This window comes from Ranitomeya imitator, chromosome 2 (assembly GCF_032444005.1).
Source record: "Ranitomeya imitator isolate aRanImi1 chromosome 2, aRanImi1.pri, whole genome shotgun sequence".
In the NCBI taxonomy this organism is placed as follows: domain Eukaryota; kingdom Metazoa; phylum Chordata; class Amphibia; order Anura; family Dendrobatidae; genus Ranitomeya; species Ranitomeya imitator.
The window spans coordinates 413,329,731-413,352,684 of NC_091283.1; the positions used below are offsets into that span (position 1 = coordinate 413,329,731).

General features: G+C 43.7%; 1 protein-coding gene and 1 long non-coding RNA gene across 2 annotated transcripts in view; one reads left to right on the forward strand and one right to left on the reverse strand.

The window, feature by feature from the left end:
* Positions 1 to 22,954, reverse strand: part of SDK2 (sidekick cell adhesion molecule 2) — an 839,306-nt gene that overhangs the window by 199,673 nt on the left and 616,679 nt on the right. The window contains exon 3 of the mRNA XM_069750729.1: positions 7,301 to 7,407. Coding sequence (XP_069606830.1) covers positions 7,301 to 7,407 — 107 coding nt within the window. The remainder of the gene's footprint in view (positions 1 to 7,300; positions 7,408 to 22,954) is intronic.
* Positions 1 to 22,954, forward strand: part of LOC138664227 (uncharacterized) — a 194,607-nt gene that overhangs the window by 77,606 nt on the left and 94,047 nt on the right. The window lies entirely within an intron of this gene.

Here is a 22,954-nt window from a genome sequence, read left to right on the forward strand (position 1 = left end):
ATACTTATTTTCCACCATAATATGCAAAAAAAATGATAAAAAAACAGACAATGTGATTTTCTGGATTTTTGTTTCTCAGTTTGTCTCCCATAGTTGAGGTCTACCTATGATGTAAATTACAGACACCTCTCATCTTTTTAAGTGGTGGAACTTGCACTATTGCTGATTGACTAAATATTTTTTTGCCCCACTGTATATACACAGTTAGGGCCAGAAATATTTGGACAGTGACACAAGTTTTGTTATTTTAGCTGTTTACAAAAACATGTTCAGAAATACAATTATATATATAATATGGGCTGAAAGTGCACACTCCCAGCTGCAATATGATAGTTTCCACATCCAAATCGGAGAAAGGGTTTAGGAATCATAGCTCTGTAATGCATAGCGTCCTCTTTTTCAAGGGACCAAAAGTAATTGGACAATGGACTCTAAGGGCTGCAATTAACTCTGAAGGTGTCTCCCTCCTTAACCTGTAATCAATGAAGTAGTTAAAAGGTCAGGGGTGGATTCCAGGTGTGTGGTTTTGCATTTGGAAGCTGTTGCTGTGAGCAGACAACATGTGGTCAAAGGAACTCTCAATTGAGGTGAAGCAGAACATCCTGAGGCTGAAAAAAAAGAAAAAATCCATCAGAGAGATAGCAGACATGCTTGCAGTAGCAAAATCAACAGTTGGGTACATTCTGAGAAACAAGGAATTGACTGGTGAGCTTGGGAACTCAAAAAGGCCTGGGCGTCCACGGATGACAACAGTGGTGGATGATCGCCGCATACTTAATATGGTGAAGAAGAACCCGTTCACAACATCAACTGAAGTCCAGAACACTCTCAGTGAAGTAGGTGTATCTGTCTCTAAGTCAACAGTAAAGAGAAGACTCCATGACAGTAAATACAAAGGGTTCACATCTAGATGCAAACCATTCATCAATACCAAAAATAGACAGGCCAGAGTTAAATTTGCAGAAAAACACCTCAAGAAGCCAGCTCAGTTCTGGAAAAGTATTCTATGGACAGATGAGACAAAGATCAACCTGTACCAGAATGATGGGAAGAAAAAAGTTTGGAGAAGAAAGGGAACGGCACATGATCCAAGGCACACCACATCCTCTGTAAAACATGGTGGAGGCAACGTGATGGCATGGGCATGCATGGCTTTCAATGGCACCGGGTCACTTGTGTTTATTGATGACATAAGAGCAGACAAGAGTAGCCGGATGAATTCTGAAGTGTACCGGGATATACTTTCAGCCCAGATTCAGCCAAATGCTGCAAAGTTGATTGGACGGCGCTTCATAGTACAGATGGACAATGACCCCAAGCATACAGCCAAAGCTACCCAGGAGTTCATGAGTGCCAAAAAGTGGAACATTCTGCAATGGCCAAGTCAATCTCCAGATCTAAACCCAATTGAGCATGCATTTCACTTGCTCAAATCCAGACTTAAGATGGAAAGACCCACAAACAAGCAAGACCTGAAGGCTGCGGCTGTAAAGGCCTGGCAAAGCATTAAGAAGGAGGAAACCCAGCGTTTGGTGATGTCCATGGGTTCCAGACTTAAGGCAGTGATTGCCTCCAAAGGATTTGCAACAAAATATTGAAAATAAAAATATTTTGTTTGGGTTATGTTTATTTGTCCAATTACTTTTGACCTCCTAAAATGTGGAGTGTTTGTAAAGAAATGTGTACAATTCCTACATTTTCTATCAGATATTTTTGTTCAACCCTTCAAATTAAACGTTACAATCTGCACTTGAATTCTGTTGTAGAGGTTTCATTTCAAATCCAATGTGGCATGCAGAGCCCAACTCGCGAAAATTGTGTCACTGTCCAAATATTTCTGGCCCTAACTGTATGTATATACACGGGTGAAACAAACTGGTATATCTGTTTCACCTTAGATTCCTCTCAGTCCCCTCTTTCACTCTGACGACACTTTGCATCCCTTGGCTTTCTCTCAGGCAGCTTCATCAGGACATCATCTGGAATGGCTTCCAACATTCTTGAAGGAGTTTCCAGTGGTGTTAAGCATTTTATATATAGTACCAGTCAAAGCTGTGAACACATCGGTTGATGCAATGAAGAAGCCACAGTGGATGTTAAACCTTATATTCCTCAAAATATCCGCCTTTTGCTTTGATTACATTGTTGAATTCCCTTGGCATCCTCTCAAGCAGCTTCATCACATAATCACCTTGCAAAGGTTTCCATGAACAGCTATGCCTTGTCAAGAGTTCATTTGTGGAATCAGCGGTCTGCAGAGAGTGTTTGCGACCATCAGGTGTGTTTTGCAGGGGCAATGTTGGTACCCAACCCCATACAGTGCTGAACCCTATCCCACAACTCTCCTAATTCAGAATATGGGCAGAACCATGAGACTAAGGGTACCGTCACACAGTGGCACTTTGATCGCTAAGACGGCACGATCCGTGACGTTCCAGCGATATCCTTACGATCTCGCTGTGTCTGACACGCTACTGCGATCAGGGACCCCGCTGAGAATCGTACGTCGTAGCAGATCGTTTGAAACTTTCTTTCGTCGCTGGATCTCCCGCTGACATTGCTGAATCGGCGTGTGTGACGCCGATTCAGCGATGTCTTCACTGGTAACCAGGGTAAACATCGGGTTACTAAGCGCAGGGCCGTGCTTAGTAACCCGATGTTTACCCTGGTTACCAGCGTAAACGTAAAAAAAACAAACACTACATACTTACCTTCCGTGTCTGTCCTCCGGCGCTGTGCTTCTCTGCACAGGCTGTGAGCGCCGGCCAGCCGGAAAGCACAGCGGTGACATCACCGCTCTGCTTTACGGCTGACCGGCGCTGACAGTGCAGAGGAAAGCACAGCGCCGGAGGACAGACACGGAAGGTAAGTATGTAGTGTTTGTTTTTTTTACGTTTACGCTGGTAACCAGGGTAAACATCGGGTTACTAAGCGTGGCCCTGCGCTTAGTAACCCGATGTTTACCCTGGTTACCAGGGGACTTCGGGATCGTTGGTCGCTGGAGAGCTGTCTGTGTGACAGCTCTCCAGCGACCAAACAGCGACGCTGCAGCGATCAACATCGTTGTCGTATCGCTGCAGCGTCGTTTCAGTGTGACGGTACCCTAAGAGAAAAAAGAGTCTATCATTAATTTAAGACATGAAGATCAGTCAATTCAGAAAATGTCTAGAACCCTGAAGGTATCCTCAAGTGCAATCATGAAAACAATCAACTGCTATGATCAAACTGGCTCCTATGAGGACCAATCCAGGAAGGGAAGACCAAAAATTAGATGCAAAGAATAAGTTCATCAAGGTTAGCAGCCTCAGAAAGCACGAATTGACAGCACCTCAGATAAGAGGCTTTTATGAGAAATTGCTGCAAAGAAGCCACAAATGGTTCACCGCAAATAAGAAAAGAGTCTTGTTTGGGCCAAGAAACACAAGGACTTCAAAGTAGATTAGAATAAATCTGTACTGTGGTCTAAAGAGTCTAAATTAGAGATATGTCATACCAACATACTGCCATGTCTTTGTGAGAGGCAGAAAAGGTGAACAAATGGTTTTTCATGTGCGGTGTCCAATGTAAACATTGGAGGGGGAGGTGTCATGGTGCTTTTCTGGTGACATTCTTGGTGATTTATCCCAAATCCACAGTACATTATCCAGCATGGCTACACAACATTCTGCAACGACAACATCCCATCTGCTTTGCATTTGTGGTGGAACAGGACACAGAGCCAAAACACCTCTGAGTTTTGTAAGGGCTAAGTCACCAAAAAGAAGAGCAATGGAGGCTATGTCAGATGACAATGCTTCCACAATCACCGGATCTCAACCCATTTGAGATGGTTTGGGATGATTTTGACGCAGAGTGAAGGCAAAGCAGTAACAAATGCTTAGCACCCCTGGAAACTCCTTCAAGAATGTTGGAAGTCATTCCAGATAACATCCTGATGAAGCTGCGTGAGAGAAAGCCAAGGGGTGCAAAGTGTCATCAGAGTCAAAGGGGGAACTGAGAGGAATCTAAGATGTAACATATATACTAGTTTGTTTCACACATATTTCTTTACTCCTTGCCTCCTTACAATATATGTTCTGTCTTGGTTTTGCTTCCTGCATTCTGAATTATAATGTGCACAGTCCAATAAGAACAATGAAAACCATTGTATGAGCAAGTCTGTCCTGACTTTTGATTTAGGCTATAGTCACACTATCAGTATTTGGTCAGTATTTTCTCTCAATATTTGTAAGCCAAAACCAGGTGAGGAACAATCAAAGAAAAAGTATAGAATCACAAGCATCAATTCTGAATTTTTGACCCACCCCTCGTTCTGGCTTGCAAATACTGAGAGAAAATACCGACCAAATACTGATAGCGTGACCGTATTCTAATACTGAAAACATATATACACACAAGGTCAAAATTGTTTGTACCCCTCGTTTAATGACAGAAAAACCCACAATGGTCACAGAAATAACTTGAATCTGACAAAAATTAATAATAAATAATAAACAGATCTATGAAAATGAACAAATGAAAGTCAGACATTGCTTTTCAACCATGCATCCACAGAATTAAAAAAATAAATAAAACTCATGAAATAGGCCTGAATAGAAATGATGGTACCCCTGAAAATAATGTGACAAAAGGGACACGTTAAATCAAGGTGTGTCCACTAACTAGCATCACAAGTGTCTACAATCTTGGAATCAGTAAGTGGGCCTGTATATAGAGCTACAGACACTCACTGTGCTGTTTGGTGACATGGTGTGTATCGCACTCAACATGGACCAGAGGAAGCGAAGGAAAGAGTTGTCTCAGGAGATTAGAATGAAAATTATAGACAAACATGTTAAAGGTAAAAGTTATAAGACCATCTCCAAGCAGCTTGATGTTCCTGTGACTACAGTTGCACATATTATTCAGAAATTCAAGATCCATGGGACTGTAGCCATCCTCCCTGGACGTGGACGCAGGAGGAAAATTAATGACAAATCAAAGAGATGGATAATACAAATGGTAACAAAAGAGCCCATAAAAACTTCTAAAAAGATTAAAGGTGAACTTCAAGCTCAAGGAACATCAGTGTCAGATCACACCATCCTTCGTTGTATGAGCCAAAGTGGACTTCATGAGAGACAACCAAGGAGGACACCATTGATGAAAAAAAATCATAAAAAAGCTAGACTGGAATTTGCCAAACTACATGTTGACAAGCCACAAAGCTTCTGGGGGGATGTCCTATTGACAGATCAGACAAAAAGGGATCTTTTTGTGCAAGGCACATCAGCTCTATGTTCACAGAAGGAGAAATGAAGCATATCAAGAAAAGAACACTGTTCCTACTGTGAAACATGGAGGAGGCTCTGTTGTGTTCTGTGGCTGCTTTGCTGCATCTGGCACAGGGTGTCTAAAATCTGTGCATGGTACAATGAAATCTCAAGACTATCAAGGGATTCTAGAGAGAAATGTGCTGCCCAGTGTCAGAAAGCTTGGTCTCAGTTGCAGATCATTGGTCTTGCAACAGGATAATGACCCAAAACACACAGCTAAAAACACCCAAGAATGGCTAAGAGGAAAACATTGGACTATTCTGAAGTGACCTTCTATGAGCCCTGACTTAAATCCTATTGAGCATCTTTGGAAAGCGCTGAAACATGCCATCTGGAAAAGGCAACCTTCAAACACAAGACAACTGGAGCAGTTTGCTCTTGAGGAGTGGGACAAAATACCTGTCGAGAGGTGCAAAAGTCTCATTGAGAGTTACAGGACTCGTTTGATTGAAGTGATTGCCTCAAAAGTTTGTGCAACAAAATATTAAGTTAAGGGTACATCATTTCTGTCCAGGCCTACTTCATTAGTTTTATTTTTTTTTAAATTCTGTGGAAGCATGGTTGAAAAGCAATGACTGACTTTCATTTGTTCATTTTAATAGATCTTTTATTTATCATTACTTTTGTCAGATTCAAGTTATTTCTGTGACCATTGTAGGTTTTTCTGTCATTAAACGAGGGGTACCAACAATTTTGACCACGTGTGTATATATATATATATATATATATATATATATATATATATATATATATATATATAGGCATATATTATAATAGATACAGTATGTAGGTAGATCTGTCTTGGTCACATATTAGCATTATTATTGTGAAGTGGTCCCACATATTGTCTTATTGTATGTTTTGGTTTTAAAGCTAATATGTAGATTTTTTTTTAATATATTTCTATTGCAAAGTTAAACTTTTTCCATTTCATATTTAATAAAAGAAAATATATAAAAAAATGACCCTGACATATACTTTCAATGGACACTGTAAATATATTGGAAGAAGCAAAGTAAAAAAACGCCAAGGCAAACAGGATCATGGGGTGCATTAAAAGAGGTCTGGATACACATGATGAGAGCATTATACTGCCTCTGTACAAATCCCTAGTTAGACCGCACATGGAGTACTGTGTCCATTTTTGGGCACCGGTGCTCAGGAAGGATATAATGGAACTAGAGAGAGTACAAAGGAGGGCAACAAAATTAATAAAGGGGATGGGAGAACTACAATACCCAGAAAGATTAGCGAAATTAGGATTATTTAGTCTAGAAAAAAGACGACTGAGGGGCGATCTAATAACCATGTATAAGTATATAAGGGGACAATACAAATATCTCGCTGAGGAGCTGTTTATACCAAGGAAGGTGACGGGCACAAGGGGGCATTCTTTGCGTCTGGAGGAGAGAAGGTTTTTCCACCAACATAGAAGAGGATTCTTTACTGTTAGGGCAGTGAGAATCTGGAATTGCTTGCCTGAGGAGGTGGTGATGGCGAACTCAGTCGAGGGGTTCAAGAGAGGCCTGGATGTCTTCCTGGAGCAGAACAATATTGTATCATACAATTAGGTTCTGTAGAAGGACGTAGATCTGGGGATTTATTATGATGGAATATAGGCTGAACTGGATGGACAAATGTCTTTTTTCGGCCTTACTAACTATGTTACTATGTTACTATGTTAAAATTAAGTTCCAGCATTACCAATACATTTCTATATACCAGTATATATTTTTCCTTTTAATGTGGTAGTCCATTTTTCCAGTTTATTTGCAGTTGTTGACTATAAGGAGTCATTTACTCGCTCCTGTTTCTGCCAGCCATAGGCAACACACGGTTATTTTCAGGATCTGCAAATTACATGGCAAAAGCCATGCTGCTAGAGAATTAATGTACCAAAGCGCCTGTTCCTTACTTTCCATCCAGTGTTCATTCTGACAGGTACAAATATCATAAAAGTAATATAAAAATATGATCAAACTTACAGGCCACCTGCACCTCAGTCTGTCTCTGTAACAAGGCACCCATCCGATTTCTGACAATGCAGCGGTAATGCCCAGCGTGGGTCCTGTCCAGTGAGGTGATCATGTATCTGAAAAGGATATGAAAGTGTCAAATATAAAGCGTTTTACTTGCAATGCATTTGATATATTTCTTTTTGTACATTGTCGTTTTGATTATTGCTGAAAAAAGAAAAATAACTTCTAAAGTGAACTATACCTGGTATTTTACAAAATCTTTGGAAAAGCATGAACTTTTTGCTCTCAATCCCATTAATAACGTAAAAGTGCTTTTGGTGCACATACCGGATCTTTTAGTTGCCGCTTGCTCTTTATTCACTGCCCTGATCTTAAAGCCATGTATCTAGTTTGACAGTCTGGTGAGCATGAGAAAAAAAAACACTTCCACTTCCTGCAGAGAACAAGACTCCCCTCTCCTATACAGATATAAAGACCCCCCACAACTTGTAGAGAAACAAAGACCTGCCCTCACTTCCTGTAGAGAGACCAAGAAACACTCCCACTTGCTGTAGAGAGAAGACTTGGCCTCCCTTTTCTGTAGAAAATCAAAGATCTACTTCCACTTCTTGAAGAGAGAAATAGATATGCCCACACTTCCGTAAAGAGAAAAATACTTGCCCCCAATTTATAGAGAGACAAAGACACATCTCCACTTCCTGTAGAGAAACAAAGTCCCTTCTCCACTTCTTGTAGAGACAAAGACCTGCACCCACTTCCTGTAGAGCAACAAAAACCCACCCCCACTTTCTATAGAGAGATAAAGATCCATCCGCTCTTCCTGTAGATAGAAAAATACCTTATCCCACTTCTTGTAGAGACAAAGACCCCTCTTTTTCTGTAGAGCAGCAAATACCCAATCTCTTGTAGAGACAAAGACCAGCCCTTTCTTTCTGTAGAGATAGAGAAAGCCACCCCCAGTTCCTTTTGAGACAAAGACCCTCCCCTACTTCCTGTAGAGAGACAAAGACCAACCCCCAATTTCTGTAGGGAGACAAAGACCAACCCTCACTTCCTGTAGAGAGATAAAGACCCATCATCACTTTCTGTAGAGAGACAAAGACCCACTCTCACTTGTAGAGACACAAACCTGCCCCTACTTCCTGCAGAGACAAAGACCCACCATCAATTTTGGCAGAGACAAAGACCCACTCCCACTTTCTGTAGAGACAAAGGCCTGTTACCGCTTCCTACAGAGACAAACCCTCCACTTCTTGAAGAGACAAAGACATGTCCCCACTTTCTGTAGAGAGACAAAGATCCACTCTCACTTCTAGTAGAGACAAAAATCCACCTCTACTTACTACAGAGACAAAGATGAAGATGCACGCTCAATTCCTGTAAAGATTAGGACCAATCACCCCTCTATGTAGGGACAAAAACCCACCACAACTTCCTCTAGAGACAAACTCTCCACTTCTTGAAGAGACAAAGACCCGCCCCCACTTTCTTTAGAGAGACAAATATCCACTCTCACTTCTAGTAGAGACAAAAACCCATCCCTACTTACTGCAGAGACAAAGATGCACCCTCAATTTCTGTAGAGACAAAGACCCTCCCCTACTTTCTGCAGAGAGACAAAGACCCACCCCCACTGCCTTTAGAAAGATAAACAACCCTTGCCACTTTTGGTAGAGACAAATACCCACCACTACTTCCTATAGAGATAAACCCTCCACTTCTTGAAAAGACAAAGACCCTCCTCCACTTTCTGTAGAGAGACAAAGACCCGCCCCCACTTTTTGCAGAGACAAAGTCTCGCACCTACTTCATGTAGAGAGGCAAAGACCCACCTTCTATTTCTTTAGAGACAAAGATCGGCCCCCAATTCCTGTAGAGACAAAAACCCATCCTCACTTTTTGTGGTGACAAAGATCCATCACTCTTGCTATAGAACTACAAAGACTCGTTCCCATTTCTTATAGAGACAAAGACCAATCCTTACTTTCTGTAGAGAGACAAAAACCCACCCCCATTTTCTGAAGAGACAAATACCCATCCCCTCTTCCTGTAGAGCAGCAAAAACCTGATCCCACTTCTTATAGAGACAAAGACCGGTCTTTCCTTTCTGTATAGAGATGAAAACTCACCTACTCTACTTGTAGAGACAAAGACTCTCACCCACTTACTGTAAAGAGACAAAGACCCACCTCCACTTTCTGCAGAGACACAAAGACCCACCCTTCCTTCTTGTAGAGGGACAAAAACCCACCCCCACTTTCTGTAGAGACACAAAGACCCACCCCTACTTTCTGTAGAGACACAAAGACCCACTCCCACTTCCTGTAGACACATAAAAAGACCCACCCTCACTTCCTGTAGAGACACAAAGCCACTGTTACTTCCTGTAGAGAGGCAAAGACCCTTCGCCACTTTGTGTAGAGAGACAAAGACTCACCTTCCTTATAATTTGCATCATCAGCTATAAAACATAGTATAGCCTATCTAGTTGGAGCCATGCATATGACACAAAGAGTGACTCGAACTGATCCCAAAATAGACAGGATAAACTGATATTGCCACCGAATTTTTATCAATTATTTTTATTGACCTATTCACACCTGTTCTACTACCTGCCCATATGGTAGTAAGTGTCATTCAATCCTGTACCACACAGTACAGTACGTGGTATTCTGCATGAAACCACAATTAATGGTTGACAGATAACAGTGCCTGACAACCAGGTAAAATCTATTTATACCCTCAGTCTAAGATCACAGCCAATTAACTCCTTATCTCTCAAAGAAAAAGTGGGAGCAGCTGGGTTATATTACTACAGGGGGGGGAGGGAGCTTGTGCCAATCTGACTCGTGATATTTTTGTTTATTTTGTGTAACATAAATCACCCTGAAAATTCTTAATTAGAGCAAATATTATCCACTCAATGAGCGGAAAATGCTTATCACCTGCTCCAGGCATATCAGGGGCTTAGTGAGGAATCTGGAGAGACAGAGATGGCCTAGTTGTTGATTTCTGCAAAGCGTTTACAAGGTTGCGGTAGTTGAGCCAAACTCTATCCACTTTTGGAATCACTGTAACATGCAAGGAAGTCAGTTAAAAAAAATGTAAATAGTCAATGTAATTCCAGTAGAAATCCCAACTTGTACATAGGCAAGATCCTTTATTACCTTGAATCACATATCTAGCTAATTGAGGCATTAGGACTCAAACCCCATGCGGTAAAACCAGAAACTAGGTCTAGAAATGTTTCTGAGCCACCAAAAAACACATGTAGCAAATACTACACCAAGATATACCTAAAATTCTTCTTTCAAAACATTGATCTTATCTCAAAAACATTAAGGGCTCTCATCAATGCTGTATCTACTCCAGTGTTTCTGGATGGCAGAACCCTCCAGAAAGATGGCAGAACCCTCCAGGAAGATGGCAGTACCCTTCAGAAAGATGCCAACATGCTTTAGAAAGTTCAGAAGGTGTCGAACCTGCCAATTATAGCATGCAAGAATGAATAAAATGGCTTTCCTACCTACAAAGTTAATTTTATAGTTGATTTTAATCAATAGATGTTGGAATAATAATAAGTTCCACAATTGGTTGTGTTTAATTAAAATGTCCCTGTGCTGAGATAATCTTATAAATGTGCCCCTGCTGTGTGCTGTGTAATGGCTGTGTCTGACCGTTCAGGAACATGGTCTGACCATACTACAGCTCCTGGACAGGGGAGGAACCAAAAGAGAGTATATAGACAGGACAGCACAGGATCACAGCTGATTCTTTCTGTGAGATAAAACATTTCCCTGTCTGTTTTTAAAAACTATTTTACCTCAAAGAAATAATTATTTGCAGTCCCTGCTGTGTACCTGCATACTTTTTTGCTTCCTCCCCTGCCCAGGAGCTGTGGTATGATCAGAACATGCTCCTGCATGGTCAGACACCGCCGTTACACAGCACACAGCAGAGGCACATTTATAAGATTATCTCAGCACAGGAACATTTTATTTATATACATCCAATTGTGGAAATTATTATTATTCCAAGGTATATTGACTAAAATCAACTTTGTTTGTGGGACAACCCCAATTTTTCTAAAATCTAAAGAGTGTCTTTTTATGTAGCAATAACTCTAAAATGCTTTAACATATCCCAGTGATTTTGAGACTGTTTTTTTCATAACACATTATACTTTATGATAATGGTAAATTTAAGTTGATATCTTTTGTGTTTATTTCTAAAAATATCAGAAATTTTACAAAAATTTAAAAAAAGATGCAATTTTCAAACTAAGAATGATTATCCCTTTAATCCAGATAGTCATACCACATAAAATGGTTATTAAATAACATTTCACTCATGTCTGCCTTACATCCGCACCATTTGGAAAATGTTGTTTTATTTTGTTAGGATTTTAGAAGGTTTAAAAATGTAGCAGTCATTTTTCATTTTTACAAAGAAATTTACTAAACTTATTTTTTAGCCTATTCAGTTTTGAAGTGACTTTGGGGGTCCTATATACTGTAAACCCCCAAATGTGATATAATTTTAAAAATCGCACCCCTCCACATATTCAAAATTGCATTGAAACAGTTCATTAACCCTTCAGATGCTTTTCAGGAATTAATGCAAATTGGCATGGTAGGAGTGAAAACTTAAATGTTGATACATTTTGAACAGGTCGCTATAGCTGGCAGACAATAAGGCCATTGTTTAGCTGTGAACTGCCATGGCAAACATCAGGACCATACAATCAAAATTTCAGGGTGCGGATGGGAATAAAGAGGGAGCCCCAACACTCTGTTAACCATTTAGATGCTGTAGTTACTGCTGTAAACAGCATTTAAGGGGTTAACGGACCAAAGTCAGTGCCAACACTGATTGTGGCTGATGCAGCAAGTTGTCAGCTATGATGTACAGCTGACAGCTACAGGATTGTCACCCATCGGGGGGATGTTAGTCCCTTATATCACAGGTCAGTAAAAAGACGTATTGGTGGTCACTAAGGGGTTAGGCATAGGTGCCTAAGTGATAGATGATGCCGGGAAAAGGAGGCATCAGGTGGTTGAATTTCCATTTCTGCTCCCTTTATTCTCACCTATGTTCCAAGTCAATAGCTAGGTGCCATACTTTCAGGGCCGGCGTCAGCACCCGGCGTACCCGGGCAAAGGCCGGGGCCGTGGCGAGACAGGGGGGCCCATTCAGGGCCGGCGTTAGGAGCAGGAAGCTGCCAGTGCCTAGGGCCCCCGCTCCCCCAGGGGCCCTCAGCTAACGGCACATCACGCAGCTGCTATGGGGCCCCTGTGAGGCAGGGGAGGGCGCCTGTCGCAAGCACCAACTCCCCTGCTGCCGCTTTGAACTTTACCGGCGTCTGCTGGTAAAGTTCAAAGCAAATGATGGAGGAGAGAGCGTCACCTGACGCTCCCTCTTCCATCATTCCCCACTCTGCCTCTGACACTGCGGGTGCGCAATGATGTCATCGCGCACTCGCTGTGTGTCAGGCAGTGCAGCGGTAGCCGCTGAGACCGGAGCAGGGAGGGAGCAGCGCAGCACCGGAACGTTGAGAGGTGAGGAGTTTTTTTTTTTCTGTAACTAACAGTGAGTACTGGACTATGGGGCCATTCTTGGGGGTAGGGGGGCTGTGCTGTATACTACATGTCTATGCTACATACTACATGGCTGTTCTATATACTACATGGCTGTTCTATATACTATGTGGGCTGTGTTATATAATATGTAAAAGGGGATGGGAGAACTATAAAAGGGGATGGGAGAACTACAATACCCAGATAGATTAGCGAAATTAGGATTATTTAGTCTAGAAAAAAGACGACTGAGGGGCGATCTAATAACCATGTATAAGTATATAAGGGGACAATACAAATATCTCGCTGAGGATCTGTTTATACCAAGGAAGGCGACGGGCACAAGGGGGCATTCTTTGCGTCTGGAGGAGAGAAGGTTTTTCCACCAACATAGAAGAGGATTCTTTACTGTTAGGGCAGTGAGAATCTGGAATTGCTTGCCTGAGGAGGTGGTGATGGCGAACTCAGTCGAGGGGTTCAAGAGAGGCCTGGATGTCTTCCTGGAGCAGAACAATATTGTATCATACAATTATTAGGTTCTGTAGAAGGACGTAGATCTGGGGATTTATTATGATGGAATATAGGCTGAACTGGATGGACAAATGTCTTTTTTCGGCCTTACTAACTATGTTACTATGTTACTATGTGACTGTGCTATATACTATATGGGCTGCTATATGCTACGTGGGCTGTGCTATATAATACATGGCTGTTCTATATACTACATGGGCCGTGTTATATACTATGTGGGCTGCTATATGCTACGTGGGCTGTACTATATACTACATGGCTGTTCTATATACTCTACATGGGCCTTGTTATATACCAAGTGGGCTGTTATATGCTACGTGGGCTGTGCTATATACTACATGGCTGTTCTATAAACTACGTGGGCCGTGTTATATACTATGTGGCTGTGCTATATACTATTTGGGCTGTTATATGCTACGTGGCTATGCTATATACTACATGGGCTGTGTTATATACTACATGGCTGTGTTTATATGCAATCATGAATCGTGGTATATGTTAAAGGGGGGGCCCCACTGAGACTCTTTCGCCCGGGGCCCTCAAAAACCTGGAGCCGGCCCTGCGATACTTTTATGCCCATTCTTCCATCGCAAGGCCTGGAGGGCTGGTGCATGACATAGTATTTAAAAGAACTCTAGGGAGAATCAGCTTCATGCTCCATCCCCTTGAGTCCAGCTCGAGGCAAAACACAGGGCATCAGTTTTGCCTGGAGTGTGACTTAAATCTGGGTGACAAAAATCTACTCCATCAGTCAGAACACATCAACCATGCTTTAGGATTTTATTCCCATTCATTTGGGGATAAAATAGGAATAATATCTGCATGGAGTTTTTATGTTCTCTCCATGTTGACTTTGGTTTTCTTGGAGTACTCTGGTTTTCTCCTACAACTCCATGAGTGGTACTAATTGGTCCAATTGGAATTTAAGTTGTAAGACCAAATGAGGACATGGACCAATATGAGTGGTGATAATTTTTCTACTGAGCTTTGAAACATGTTGCCGCTATATACATAAATTATAGCAATTTCACTGAAGCTGCAGACTTAATCAATGGATAAATGTGGTGTCATTTTTTGGATGCCAGCAGCCACTTTTTCCTAATCTTAGATATTCTCCTTCAGAATGGGGCTACTTTGGCCACGACACCAAAGATCATTCAGTGCTCTTGTTACATCCCAGCAGATTACAAGTGAATGCAACTCCGGGGTACTTGTGACAAGCATGGAGTCCAACCTCATTGGACTTTTTTGTGACTTGCTTGTTTCAGCTCCATCGGGGTTGCAATGCGACCCCATTCACTAGTACAGTGGCACCGAGCAAACCCTGGTCGTGCAACAGTTGTCACAGCCAAAGTCGCCATGTTTCCCTAGTCTAAAGCCTTGTCCCAATTCTGTTCTGCAACTCACTAGGGGTTTTAGATCTTGCGCCAAAAATAAAAAAGAGGAACCGAGTCTCTAAAAGTAATATTTGCAAATAACTACAATTAAAATTGTATCCCAGACTTTGCTTTGATATGCCAACTTTTTGGTGCACATTTATAAGAGATGGGCGCGTAGCTTAGATTCAGCATCTTTAAGAACAAAAACATTTTACTTTCCCCCATGGCATTTACGCCTCCTGCAAGTCAAAGCATCGAAACGTTCTAAAAATGATCATCTCCCGTCTTCAGTAAAAGAACAATGCCTGTTTCTGGCATTGGCCCTAATTGTGTTGGGTGCCATCTGTTTTTTTTTTCTTTTTGCAGCAAGTGTGTGAATTTGGAGTGGTGGGGGTCTCATTCTGGCAAGGCTGGCAGGATTGAGTGTTTCCAGATCCCGTCTGCCCGCACAGAAGTCTCTCTTGTCATTTTTCACAGCTGGGTTTCACAGGAGGCTGCTGGAGCGCAGTCGACTGGCGCACAACGTGCCAGTTGTCCCTACATCCCGAGACAGGGGGATGCAGCCATTCTAATTTGCTTCTCCTTAGGATGGAAAACTTAATTTCCTTTCAGAAGATGAGCATCTTTTATGGAGAGCCCGAGGGCAGCTCCAGGGGACGGAGGGAGATCTACTTTAAGACGTCGCTCACAAGAGGGGGGTCGATGTTGCAGTAATATTGTCACTGTGCGCCAGCAATAATTGCCAACTTTTATTTCCCACACTTAAGAAAGAAGCTGCCTACACGCGGCATTACGTCGCGGCGGAGACACAAAACACCGATGTATCAAAACGAACAATTAAAAATAATGAGGGGAAAATACTAATTACTGCGCTATAAATCTTTAGGACTATTTAGGAGCCTTGATCATTAGTTAAGGCTTATAAGTTAACAAACAATTTCTTATCTCAACAAGACAATTCCAACTCCTCAGGAAATCAGCTCCTTACCGTCATTATCCCTCCTAAGTAGAAGGGCTGCCATCCAGTCCCGTGCCCATCGCTACATAGACTCGCTTTCTTATAGAAATCCATCACAATGGAAATGTCCCTGTATGTGAAGAGGTCACTGTCTCCTGAAAAATCAGGTCACTCATCTCCTGAGATACTCTGCTGCAGAATGATTCTTACAACATCTGTCTATGATCCAATTCTTGTCAAGATTCTTCTATCCTCTTTAGGACACCGCTTCTATCTCACAAAGCCCTGTTTTTACGAATATAATTAATTAAGAGTGGTCACGGTCACTGCTTCCCTACCAAATCAACACATTATTATAATGCAATACTTTGCTGCTGGGAATCCTACACTTAGAATAGAAAACGTGGGAAATGTTAACCCCAACCTACAAAACACGCAGAAACAGCACAACACTGCCAAAAGTAACTGAGTGAAGGGGCTGCGTTGCTCAAGTACTATGCATGGCCACAACTTATTATTATTAGTTATTTATATGGCACCATTAATTCCATGGTGCTGTTCATGAGAAAGGGGTTACATACAGGGTTATAGATATCGTTTACAGCAAACAGGTTTACAGTGACAGACTGGTTGTAACGCTCGCGCCGAGACTGGTTGGCGCGGGCGTCTGGGGGTGTGGCCCCACTGGACCACAGACTAAACATCCCTTTAAGGGGCTTAACTAAGTAGCTTCCTAGGTGTTCGCTGGAGCCTCTGATGGTGAGGTCAGACTTGTGCAATAGGAAGCTACCAGGTGCCACTCCAGGGTGGAGTCTGACTGTGGATGCTGATCCCACCGGGGACGAGACACAGGCAGGCAGGCACAGCTGTGACACTGGCTAATGGATGGGTATGGCAGAGGCCCTGACGGGCAGACTGGCTTGACGGAGACACAGGCAGACAGACGGGCACGGCTGGCACTCAGGCAGACTGGCGGGCACGGCTGGCACTCAGGCAGACAGGGTTGATACTCTGGTTGGAACTGGTATACAGGCGGGTGTATGGAAACAGGTAAGAACCTGTTCAGACTAGAGAGTATATGGAAACAGGTAGGAACCTGTACGGCAAGTTGCTGGACAGAGGTAAAGCAAGAACGGATGCAAAGCAGAACCACAGGAGGCGGAGTAAGAGCAGGAAGGAGAAGGCGGATCTAAGAGCAGAGAAGGAGAAGGCAGAGCTAAGAGCGGAGAAGGCGGAGCTAAGAGCTGGAGACGGAGCCACATGCAGAAACGCAGGAGGCGGAGCCACGTGCAGAAACGCAGGAGACAGAGCCAAGAGCAAGAGTCATGTAGAACCGCAAGAATCGGAGCCGCAGAGCGAGAACTGAGCAGAGCAAAGTCAGAGTGCAGAGCAAAGTTACAGAGAGCAGAGATGAGAGCAAAGCCACAGAGTGTAGAGCAAGGTCAGAGTGCAGAGCAAAGTTACAGAGAGCAGAGGTGAGAGCAAAGCCACAGAGTGTAGAGCAAGGTTAGAGTGCAGAGCAAAGTTACAGAGTGCAGAGCTGAGGGAAAAGCTGAGAGACACAGAACCACAGGTTGTGGTAGAACTGAGCAGAGAGAAGCAGAGCCACACACAGTGGCGAACAGAGCAGAAAGATAAGGCGGAGGTACACACAGCAGAGTGGGAAATGATTAATGACAAAGGAGGAGCAGGGACAGACATAGACCAGAGTACAGATAGGAACGGACATAGACCAGAGTTCAGACAAGAACGGACACACAAACAGAACACAGATTAAGGCCTGCAATTGTAGCCCTCAGAGACAGGAAACAGACACGACCTGGCAGCTCAGTAGCAAATGCTAACTGAGGGAAATAGTTTGCTCAGGCATCCTCCAATGGGTGAGGATGCCTTAAGTATCAGAGGCCTCAAGGCTATTGGCCAGGAGCACCTTAGGGAGGTGCACACAGTCTCAATAAGAATCTGGAGTTGCTGGCGCCACCCCCTTATCCACACAGGCAGAAAGTGTACACAGAGCAAGCGGCCATGGAGCACATAGCATGGAGCCAGCGGCAGACAGATCTCACAGCATGGCACAGGGTGAGTGAGTAGATGTAATAGGCAGGTGGGGACTGGAAGGCCATGCAGTGATGCCGGCAGGGTTGTTACACTGGTACAGAGGGGAGAGGACCCTGTCCTTGCGGACTTACATTCTATGGGATAGTGGGGAAGAGACAGAAGGTAGGGGTGAGGCGGTGGCTCTGGCGGTGGTGAGGCAGCGGCCGTGGTGAGGCGGCGGCTCTGGCGGTGGTGAGGCGGCGGCATGGTTATTGTAGGCTGTAGGCTTTCCTGAAGAGATGGGTTTTCAGGTTCCATCTGAAGGATCCGAGGGTGATGGATAATCGGACGTGTTGAGTCATGGAATTCCAGAGGATGGGGGATATTCAGGAGAAATCTTGGAGGCGGTTGTGTGAGGAACGAATAAGTGTGGAGGAGAGTAGGAGGTCTTGGGAGGATCGAAGATTACGTGAGGGAAGATATTGGGAGATTAGTTCAGAGATATAGGGAGGGGACAGGTTGTGGATGGCTTTGTAGATCAGTGTTCGTAGTTTGAACTGGATTCGTTGGGGAATTGGGAGCCAGTGGAGGGATTTGCAGAGGGGAGAAGCAGGGGAGTAGCGAGGAGAGAGGTGGATTAGCCGGGTAGCAGAGTTGAGGACAGACTGGAGTGGTGCAAGAGAGTTAGCTGGGAAGCCACAGAGGAGGGTGTTGCAGTAATCGAGGTAGGAGATGATGAGGGCATGCACAAGAGTTTTGGTAGATTGTGGGCTGAGGAAGGAACGGATTCTGGCAATATTTTTGAGTTGGAGACGACAGGAGGTGGCAAGAGCTTGGACGTGAGGCTTGAAGGACAGGGCAGAGTCGAAAGTTACCCCGAGGCAGCGGATTTCAGGTGCGGGAGAGAGCGTGATGCCGTTTACCATAATAGATAGATCGGGTAGGGGGGATACATGAGGTGGGGGAAAGATGATGAATTCGGTTTTGTCTTCATTGAGTTTTAGGAAGCGAGAGGTGAAGAAGGAGGATATGGCTGACAGACAATTCGGGATTCTGGACAGCAGGGAGGTGACATCTGGGCCAGAGAGGTAGATCTGAGTGTCGTCTGCATACAGGTGGTACTGGAAGCCATGGGACTTTATGAGTTGTCCTAGGCCAAGGGTATAGATGGAAGTAGGGGCCCTAGGACAGAGCCTTGAGGGACTCCAACAGAGAGAGGGCGGGATAAGGAGGTAGTGTGGGAGTGGGAAACGCTAGATGTGCGTTTGGATAGGTATGAGGCAATCCAGGACAGGGCAAGGTCTTTGATGCTAAGGGAAGAAAGAATCTGTAGCAGTAGGCAGTGATCGACTGTGTCGAAAGCAGAGGACAGGTCAATAAGGAGGAGGATGGAGAACTGTCTGTTAGCTTTGGCTGTGACTAAGTCATTAGTAATTTTTGTCAGGGCAGTTTCGGTGGAGTGGTAGGGGCGGAAGCCAGATTGGAGGTTGTCAAGGAGAGAGTTAGATGAGAGGTGGGAGGAAAGTTGAGCATGGACATGGATGGATATTTGAAGCAAACAGGAGCAGTGATATGGGGCGATAGCTGGGCATAGCAGTTGGGTCAAGGTTAGTTTTTTTGAGGATGGGTGTGATGGTGGCATGTTTAATGGCAGAGGGGAAGGTACCAGAAGAGAGCGATAGGTTGAAGAGATGGGTTAGGGCTGGAATGAGCGTGTTAGTGAGGTAGGGGAGCAGGTGGGAAGGGATGGGGTCAAGTGCACAGGTGGTGAGGTGTGATTTGGAAAAGAGGCGAGTAAGCTCTCCTTCAGTGATGTTGGAGAGGGAGGTTATTAGGGAAGGGCAGAGGTCTGGTATATGGAGTGGTTGGGGTGGTGGACAAGTAAAGGTTTGCTTTGTTTGGTCGATCTTGTTTTTGAATTAGGTGGCAAAGTCCTCGGGAGAGATGAAGGGAGTTGGAGGTGGCAGTGGTGGGCGGAGGAGAGAGTTAAATGTGCTGAACAGTTGTTTTGGGTTGTAGGATAGTGAAGATACAAGGTTAGTGAAATAGGTCTGTTTAGCAGAGGTGAGGGCTGATTTGAAGTCAAGTGTAGCTTGTTTGAAAGCAGTGAAGTTGTCTGGCAGGCGAGTTTTCTTCCAACGCCGCTCTGTGACCCTGGATGCTTGTCAAAGTTTTTTTGTGAGATTGTTATGCCAGGGTTGCCTATTGGTTTGTCGCACTTCGCTATGCATGAGAGGGGCGACTGAGTCTATGGCAGATGTGAGGGTGGTGTTATAGAAAGCGGTGGCGCTGTCCGTGTCATGGAGTAAAGATATGGAGGAGAGGGGTAGGAGAGAGTCTGAGAGTCTGTGAATATCTAGGTTTGCGAGGTTTCTGCGAGAATGTGGTAATGGCTGGACCTGGGGGGCAGGTGAGGAGGACAAGGATGAGAAGGTGAGTAGATGGTGGTCAGATAGGGGGAAGTGAGAGGTTGTGATAATATAACAATATAATATAATAATAAAATACATAATAATGATAACAATAAAGTTGTCGGGTGTCAGACACTCAACGAATAAATATTAATGGCCAATTCTGATGTAGAGCATAGCTGCCAACAGTTGTAAATTTGCAGATTTTGGGGCAGTCCTTGTCCAAAAGGAGGAAGGTCATGCCAGAAAGTAGGGCGTTGACAAGCAATGTTACATGGAGTGAAAAAAAAAAACTTTGGCCCACCAAGTTCAACCTTTCTCCACCAGTTCTATTGCTAACAACTCCCAGACCTTTCTTAAAGCGACTCTGTCACCCCCTCCAGCCGTTAGAAACTAAAAGAGCCACCATGTGCAGCAGTAATGCTGCATTCTGACAAGGTGGCTCTTTTAGTTATTGGTGCAGTTAAAGCCAAAATAAAGCGTTTTATAATTTCGCCAAAATACCTGTCTTTAGACAGGGAGGCAGGTCTTAACCCCCCGGCTGCAAACGCTATACTTCAGTCACTCAAATCTTCTTCGGAGCCGGGCGCCGCCCCCTCTGCGCTGTTTTCCAATCAAATCCGGTGCCTGCGCTGTTTAGTACTGGTTGGGGCAGGCGCAGTGCGCCCTGGCCGTCTGACCTCAGATGCAGTCTTGCAGACTGCGACTGTGCGGCCGCCCTGCCTGTGAATCTCAGCCCCGCACTGTGCATAATGCATAACACACTGCGGGGCTGGGATTCACAGGCAGGGCGGCCGCACAGGCGCAGTCTGCAAGACTGCATCTGAGGCCAGACGGCCAGAGCGCACTGCGCCTGCCCCAGCCAGTACTAAACAGCGCAGGCGCTGGATTTGATTGGAAAACAGTGCGGAGGGGGCGGCGCCCGGCACCGAAGAAGACTTGAGTGACTGAAGTGTGGCGTTTGCAGCAGGGGCGTTAAGACCTGCCTCCCTGTCTAAAGACAGGTATTTTGGCGAAATTATAAAACGCTTTATTTTGGCTTTAACTGCACCAATAACTAAAAGAGCCACCTTGTCAGAATGCAGCATTACTGCTGCACAAGGTGGCTCTTTTAGTTTCTAACGGCTGGGGGGGGGGGTGACAGAGTCCCTTTAAATGCTGATATAACACCTGCCATTACTACCTCTTGTGGTACAATCTCACTGTGACCGTAAAGAATCCTTTCCTATTTAGTTGAGAGTGAGAATTAAACTCACTTTCCAACACCAATATTGGTAGGTATTGTTTGTGTATAATCCTGAAAAAATACCTATACAAATGTGCCACTTCATTTAGCCTTAATTCTTATATTATAAAGTATAATAATTTTTCAATGACTTTTCGCCAGCCTGATTCTCTTTTTTCCTGCACTTTTGGAGAAAGGTGAAAATGCTGAGTTCTCACAACAGTATGTTCACTTCTGAGGGACTGGGTCTATTTCTAAGCACCAGCTGTTACTCAATGGAGCGCTACATAATATCTAAGGGCTCACTAATAAAAAAAATTAAATGATGGGTATGGATGTAGTTTTTTTCCCCTTTTTACTAGTTTTTGTTTTCAGGTGGAAATTGTAACGGAAAGGATGAAATGTGATGTCCAGCAGGTTTCCACTAACGGTAATGATCATACTACAGGCACTGTGCATGGTTAGGTCCCACCTCCTGCGTATCGATGTGGCAAAGATTTCCCGGTTATTAGCAAAAGGCTTGATCTCGCCAAACCCGCGCAGTCTTCCTTATCTGCCTGTCAGGGATATGGGGCCCACAGTGCGCCTGTGTTATTGGCCTGGGGAGATAACCGGGATTACAGGCAGAAACTATAAGCTTATTAAACCTCACTAATAAACAGGCGAGGCTGAAACCCAAAAAAGAGAGCAGCACGGAGGATAAACTCAGATTACTTGCTGAACTTGCAGAATCCGCACACTGACCTATTTTGCTCAATTCTTTAGTTATGGATAAAAAGTTTTCTGGTAACTTGGCTGCAAACGTTTGCATGGAACATTTCCAGGGGTTTTAAATAGTTAATTTACCAGTCCAATTATCCTCTTTTTTTTAGCCCAGCTTAGTTTACTGCTACCATAAAAAATATGTCAGAATGTTGCTTAGAAAGTGACTCCCAACATGTGAAATGGTTCCGTAACACAGAAGATGGGTCCATACTGTAAGCTGTTTGCACCAGACTGGGGGACACAACCATACAGAACAGAACCATATTGGTCCCAGACATGAGACATAATTTAATTCTATTAATTTGTTATATTTATTTGTCCTTTTTATTTATTTATTTTTTCGAAAATTATTGCCAATAATTTATTGTGGTTGTCACTCATTTTGCAGTTTTTCTCATAACCAGCTATAACGAGGAAAAAGTTTGAAAAAAAAAATTAAGAACATGGAAGGGATTAAGCATCAATGCTCTTTAAGGGCACACGAGGTGGTAACGATGCAAGCAGACTATGAAAACGTTCTGTTTTCTGAAAGCTGAATACCCCTTTAAAGTATTGTTTGCTTTCTATAACATTTTTTCTCGCCATACAAGCCTTTTAACTGCAAAGGCTATGAACTTGAGGGACAAGAGTTGGCACTCCGACATGTCTCTAGAGGTAATGAGCGCCATCGAAAAAAGAAAGACGACGAAAATGTCTGACATTGGTGCCGCATCTTCGAAGATGAGAAAAGTCTTCTCTCCCTCAGAAAGAAAGGATACTGTAGAAGAAGGGAAAAATG